The 7500-nt window shown below is 32.6% G+C and overlaps 1 protein-coding gene across 12 annotated transcripts in view; it reads right to left on the bottom strand.

The window, feature by feature from the left end:
- The window catches only part of LOC145268164 (synaptobrevin), a 112003-nt gene that overhangs the window by 98631 nt on the left and 5872 nt on the right, over positions 1-7500 (bottom strand). For 8 of the 12 annotated variants that reach the window (XM_080123370.1, XM_080123365.1, XM_080123367.1 and 5 more), the window contains exon 2: positions 7342-7374. The exons of the other annotated variants lie outside the window; for them this stretch is intronic. In XM_080123370.1, the coding sequence (XP_079979496.1) occupies positions 7342-7374 (33 nt within the window). The remainder of the gene's footprint in view (positions 1-7341; positions 7375-7500) is intronic. 12 annotated transcript variants of the gene reach the window in all.

Below are 7500 nucleotides of genomic sequence, written 5' to 3'. Positions count from 1 at the left end.
GTGTGTGTGTTTGTATGTATGTATCCATGTGTGTGTGTTTGTATGTATGTATCCATGTGTGTGTGTTTGTATGTATGTATCCATGTGTGTGTGTTTGTATGTATGTATCCATGTGTGTGTGTTTGTATGTATGTATCCATGTGTGTGTGTTTGTATGTATGTATCCATGTGTGTGTGTTTGTATGTATCCATCCATGTGTGTGTGTTTGTATGTATCCATCCATGTGTGTGTGTTTGTATGTATCCATGTGTGTGTGTTTGTATGTATCCATGTGTGTGTGTTTGTATGTATCCATGTGTGTGTGTTTGTATGTATCCATGTGTGTGTGTTTGTATGTATCCATGTGTGTGTGTTTGTATGTATCCATGTGTGTGTGTTTGTATGTATCCATGTGTGTGTGTTTGTATGTATCCATGTGTGTGTGTTTGTATGTATCCATGTGTGTGTGTTTGTATGTATCCATGTGTGTGTGTTTGTATGTATCTATGTGTGTGTGTTTGTATGTATCTATGTGTGTGTGTTTGTATGTATCTATGTGTGTGTGTTTGTATGTATCTATGTGTGTGTGTGTTTGTATGTATCTATGTGTGTGTGTGTTTGTATGTATCTATGTGTGTGTGTTTGTATGTATCTATGTGTGTGTGTTTGTATGTATCTATGTGTGTGTGTTTGTATGTATCTATGTGTGTGTGTTTGTATGTATCTATGTGTGTGTGTTTGTATGTATCTATGTGTGTGTGTTTGTATGTATCTGTGTGTGTGTGTTTGTATGTATCTATGTGTGTGTGTTTGTATGTATCTATGTGTGTGTGTTTGTATGTATCTATGTGTGTGTGTTTGTATGTATCTATGTGTGTGTGTTTGTATGTATCTATGTGTGTGTGTTTGTATGTATCTATGTGTGTGTGTTTGTATGTATCTATGTGTGTGTGTTTGTATGTATCTATGTGTGTGTGTTTGTATGTACCTATGTGTGTGTGTTTGTATGTACCTATGTGTGTGTGTTTGTATGTACCTATGTGTGTGTGTTTGTATGTACCTATGTGTGTGTGTTTGTATGCACCTATGTGTGTGTGTTTGTATCTACCTATGTGTGTGTGTTTGTATCTACCTATGTGTGTGTGTTTGTATGTACCTATGTGTGTGTGTGTTTGTATCTACCTATGTGTGTGTGTTTGTATGTACCTATGTGTGTGTGTGTTTGTATGTACCTATGTGTGTGTGTGTGTTTGTATGTACCTATGTGTGTGTGTGTTTGTATGTACCTATGTGTGTGTGTGTGTTTGTATGTATCTATGTGTGTGTGTTTGTATGTATCTATGTGTGTGTGTTTGTATGTATCTATGTGTGTGTGTTTGTATGTATCTATGTGTGTGTGTTTGTATGTATCTGTGTGTGTGTGTTTGTATGTATCTGTGTGTGTTTGTATGTATCTGTGTGTGTTTGTATGTATCTGTGTTTGTATGTATGTATGTGCGTTTGTATGTATGTATGTATGTGTGTTTGTATGTATGTATGTGTGTTTGTATGTATGTATGTATGTGTGTTTGTATGTATGTATGTATGTATGTGTGTTTGTATGTATGTATGTATGTGTGTTTGTATGTATGTATGTATGTATGTGTGTTTGTATGTATGTATGTATGTGTGTTTGTATGTATGTATGTATGTGTGTTTGTATGTATGTATGTATGTGTGTTTGTATGTATGTATGTATGTGTGTTTGTATGTATGTATGTATGTGTGTTTGTATGTATGTATGTATGTGTGTTTGTATGTATGTATGTATGTGTGTTTGTATGTATGTATGTATGTGTGTTTGTATGTATGTATGTATGTGTGTTTGTATGTATGTATGTATGTGTGTTTGTATGTATGTATGTGTGTGTGTTTGTATGTATGTATGTGTGTTTGTATGTATGTATGTATGTGTGTGTGTTTGTATGTATGTATGTATGTATGTGTGTTTGTATGTATGTATGTATGTGTATTTGTATGTATGTGTGTATTTGTATGTATGTATGTGTGGTGTGTGCTTGTGTGTGTGTGCGTGTTTGTATGTGCGTGTGTTTGTATGTGCGTGTGTTTGTATGTGCGTGTGTTTGTATGTGCGTGTGTTTGTATGTGCGTGTGCGTGTTTGTATGTACGTGTGCGTGTTTGTATGTACGTGTGCGTGTTTGTATGTACGTGTGCGTGTTTGTATGTACGTGTGCGTGTTTGTATGTACGTGTGCGTGTTTGTATGTACGTGTGCGTGTTTGTATGTACGTGTGCGTGTTTGTATGTACGTGTGCGTGTTTGTATGTACGTGTGCGTGTTTGTATGTACGTGTGTGTGTGTGTTTGTATGTATGTGTGTGTGTGTTTGTATGTATGTGTGTGTGTGTTTGTATGTATGTGTGTGTGTGTTTGTATGTATGTGTGTGTGTGTTTGTATGTATGTGTGTGTTTGTATGTATGTGTGTGTGTGTTTGTATGTATGTGTGTGTGTTTGTATGTATGTGTGTGTGTTTGTATGTATGTGTGTGTGTTTGTATGTATGTATGTGTGTGTGTTTGTATGTATGTGTGTGTGTGTTTGTATGTATGTGTGTGTATGTGTGTGTGTTTGTATGTATGTGTGTGTGTGTGTTTGTATGTATGTGTGTGTGTTTGTATGTATGTGTGTGTGTTTTTGTATGTATGTGTGTGTGTTTTTGTATGTATGTGTGTGTGCGTGTGTGTTTGTATGTATGTGTGCGTGTTTGTGCGTTTGTATGTATGTGTGTGTTTGTGTGTATGTGTATGTTTGTATGTATGTGTGTTTGTTTGTGTGTTTGTTTGTATGTATGTGTGTTTGTTTGTTTGTTTGTATGTCTCGCAAAAACTTTCCACACGGGTCACGGATTTTTGCCAGATCGGTATCATTTTAAAATTCCAACCTTCGCCTGACAAATATAAAAAAATTGGCCAAAAACATTAATTTCTTTACCCTGACATCAATAGTTTTCTACAGGGGGGGAGGGGGCAACAAAAACCGTCCTCTCATGACGAGTTTGGTTCTATGCATGTGCAAATGACGTCGGAACATGATTTAGTTTAAAGATTTACAAAAAACGACCTAATTTTATAGGCGTCTTCTTAGTTCAGTTGCTTAGAACGCGGCCTCATTATCTAAAGGTTTTGAGTTCGAATCGTGGTGTGAGATGTCTTTTTTTTTTTTTGAGTTTTTTAAATTTTAATATTGAAGCAGGGTTATTTAAGCCATTTTTCACATGTTTATTTTGGGGGGGTTTATTTTTGAGATTTTGTAACGTTCGTTTTTCTGTTTTGCGTTTTCTTTTTTTGTTTTTCCCATTTTTACATTTTAACATCGTTCGTTTGCCTTACGTTAGTTTTTTTTTTACTTCGCTTATTCTTATGTTTTGATTAACACCCCCACCCCTGCCCGAGCACACACACACCTCCAAACACCCGGGCAACGCCGGGTATTCCCCGGGGTTATTTAAGCCATTTTTCACATGTTTTTTTTATTTTTCAGATTTTTTAAAGAAGTTTTAACGTTTGTTTTTGTTTTCTTTTTCCGATTTTTACATTTAACATCGTTCGTTTGCCTTACATTCCCCTACATTGACCAAGGTCTTATATGTGGGGGCAACCCCACATATGGTCTTTGCTTGCAGTATCTGCCGGAACAGATAATACACTTTGATCCCGGCCCGAAGGCCAAGAACAGAAAAAAGGCAAGTCTCTTTTCTATTTATGTATTTATTTGCTTCCCCACGAAAGCAAATTAGACACAAGGTCGTTTTTAATGTGGGGTTAAACCAGCTCCCCTAAAACAAGGGTAAAAAGGGGGAACTCTGGCAGTATTCAAAAAAAATAGTAATTGTCTCAGTATGAAGGGTTTCCCCTACATTGACCAAGGACCAATTAACTTATGTGCAGCATCTGCAGAACAGATACTATACTTTGATCCCAGCCCGAAGGCCAAGAACAACAAGGTATTTATTTTCTCCCCTACCTAGCAAATTAGGCACAAGGCCGATTTTTAATGCGAGGAGTGAAGGGGAAATATGAACCAACTCCCCGTGGAGTAGGGGAGCTGGATAGTGACAATTGGTATGAAGGGTTGCCCCTACATTGACCAAGGTCTTATATGTGGGTTTGCCCCCACATATGTTCTTTGCTTGCAGTATCTGCCGGAACAGATAATACACTTTGATCCCGGCCCGAAGGCCAAGAACAGAAAAAAGGCAAGCCCTTTTTCTATTTATTTAAAAAGAAAATACAACTTTCTTATATATGGGTCGTGGAATTGCATTCATCTGCAAAAGATCTAGCTAATGTGCATATTCTTTTAAACATTCATTTTAATTAATTCTCTATTAGTTTTTTCGGTTTTCTTATGAGATGATCATCTTTAGTTAACTATTACGTGTAATTATATTCATGCAGATATTCTACATGATTTATACTTGCATAATATTTGCGTAAAAAGTTTTTACATGTGTATATACTATATGTGCATAAACACAAAATTCTTTTCATATATATTTATGTATACATTGTTTAAAAAATTTTGCCTACCAAACTTGTCCTAGAGTTTTTGGTTTACAGACATGAAACTTCATATATTAGGTATTTGAAATCATGCAAAACTTTATATTTGGATTTTAGCCCAGGAAAATCGGTACAAAAGTGTGAATAAAAAACCCCTGAAATTTGCCAGGTGAAGGTCAAATGACAGCATCACGAATATGCATGCATAACGTAGTAGCTATTGGTCCATGTTTTAATTTTTCACCTTGCAGCAAACATATCTTCATAGCTCAGTCATTAACAGCAGAGGAAAAAATAAATCGTAAGCTAAACATTTTGGCTTTGATTCTTGGTGGTGGCACAAAAGTCATTTTTTAAAAAACTTTTTAAATCATTAGTTTCAACATAATATGAAAATCTGCATTAATCAAAATATATTTAAGTGTATTTTACAACCAGGCAATGCCAGACGCTTTGCTAGCATATATAGACACACATACAGATTTTACTGAAATACTATACATTACTGTTTGCTGTATGGTATTGAAATAATATATTAGCTTTTGTAAGATTTTGCTTTTTTGTAACTTTTGATACACGCTATTGATTCCTGATAATTCTTGAACAATCTTGAAATATCTTATTAGCTATCTTGTTTTAATGAAAATAAGGCACTTCTTTTAATTATATTCAAATTATGATTGAACTTGATCTGATTTTAAATCATTTTGTAATAAGAAAAAAAAAATATCCGTAAGTGGGAAGACAATTTGCACATAGAAAAACAGTTAACAATAAGCAAGCTGTGTTTGAGGATTACTGATGAAGAAAACCTATTGTTGAAGCAATTTGTAGGAGTAATAAGTGTTGCTGCTGCTTTTACACAACTGCCTCCTATAGTTATCAAAGTAGCAGTATACAATAAGTGTGGAGGCTCTATTGATTTTTGAAGAAGGACATTAAAAAATGTAACAAGGTTGCCGTCTTTTTTATCAATGCATAGAACAATTTAACAAATCTCAGATGTTTGCTACTCATCCATTTGAAAGGAGTTGATTGAATTTGGTGCCATACACAGTAAAAAAGAATCATTAAGATTCATCAATTCAGTCTATAGAAACATTTTACAAAACCCATTTCTAGAACCGAAAAAGAATGAAAGGAGTAATACACAAATCAATTATTACATCTTAAAATAGCTCATATATTCTGTTTCAGTTGATGAAACTTTTCTCAGGACACAGTTTAGGTGAAGTGAGCTAAATTTATGAAATGGTGAAAAATTAGTTTAATATCTTTTTATAACAAAACAAATTATTTCACACATTTATTTTTCAATATAATATAAATTTGCTTCAATCTGTTTAAACTATGTTCAGAGGAGGATCTCATAGATTTAAATGTAAAACCATTAGAAAATTAATTATAATATTGTTTTTCCTTTTAATAATGTATACTATTATTTATTATTATTCGATTCAAGATGAGCAAACTGATGAAATCCGGGTATCCCTAACATCGTAGTCCATAGTATTTAAATAAAATTGAAATGAGCTTTTTAATGTGTGTGTATATATATATATATATATATATATAAATTGTCACTTTGCTATTTCTTGCCTACATTCTCAGTTCATCTCCACCCCCAGTTCTTGTGGACAGTCAACCGGTCACTGTATTTTTCATAAAGATTGGTATAGTCCACATCATCTATGATTAGTCTTGCTTGCTAACTGAAAATGAAGCTGAATGGGCCAGAGTTTGCACAACTTTTAAAACCATTGCATCAAAGTTCATTTTTAGTATATAGTATTATCAATAAACTATCAAAAAGTAGACAGAGATGAGGAAGAGGGGTTAGTCATAACATTTTTTTTTAAGTTTAAATCGATCTTCAGTTTCATAGATATATTTTTCTATAAATAAATACATAAATATATATGCACACACACACACACACACACACACACACTAGTAACAGTAATGAAATTATAACAGTAATTCATATAAACACTTGATATTCTTACATAATTATAATTTATTTAACATGACATTTCATAGGCAGTAAAAAGTATTTCCCCCAGAAGACCTGAAATAAGCCATGTAGAAGAATAGTATAAATACTAAATGGAAAATATATTTGAACAATTTCATTTTTTTTATTACAAATTAAAAACAATCAAATAGTTAAAAATCAAAACTTTTTTTTTTTAATCCAACGAAATTTGTTTAGATCATATTTGCTTAGTATTTTATACAAAGATTAAAAACTAATTTAAAAAATGTTTGTTTCAGTAATAAAAAAAAATAAAAATCCATACCCAATTACATGCTTGGTTTTTTTTTTTTTGTTAAATAAATCTAGATAGAAATGCCACCACCTTTTTTCTTAATATACCTGCAGTGTAAATTTTAAAGTATGAAATAAACTTTAAATTAATTTAAATAGTTATACAAGAAAGAAAAGAAAAGATTTAAGTTATATATATTCAAATAAATGGTGTCTATATAATTTTAAAATAACTAATAAAAATTGAAAATTCATTTTGTTTGCAACGATTTCCTTTCAACTGACATTCATCAGAGGAACAAATGATGTCAAATTAAAGGAAATTTATGCAAATAATCGAATGACAAAATGAAAATTTTAGTAGTTATTTTAAAAATATACATAAATTAACTGACATATTTGACAAGATATTCACATAATTTTACAGAAAGAACTTCCCCAAACACTGTAACCACCCAAAAACCATAAAGAAACTGAATAGAATAAAGTTTGTTTGAACGGAAAAAAGCCAAGAAATGACAAAACGGATACCTTACAACAACAGTCCAGTTTTCCTTGTCAGTCCTTTATGAAGAAAGGATTATTTTAAAATTAAGACAGAAAAAAAAATTTGATATATTTCCACATTTTATAATCGAGAAATAAAATTAAGGAAACAAGAAATTTGCACCAGGAAACACAAATCATAAT

This window comes from Euprymna scolopes, chromosome 43 (genome assembly GCF_053919585.1).
Source record: "Euprymna scolopes isolate OS-2025 chromosome 43, ASM5391958v1, whole genome shotgun sequence".
Taxonomy (NCBI): Eukaryota; Metazoa; Mollusca; class Cephalopoda; order Sepiida; family Sepiolidae; genus Euprymna; species Euprymna scolopes.
This window is presented reverse-complemented; position numbering and strand designations above follow the sequence as displayed.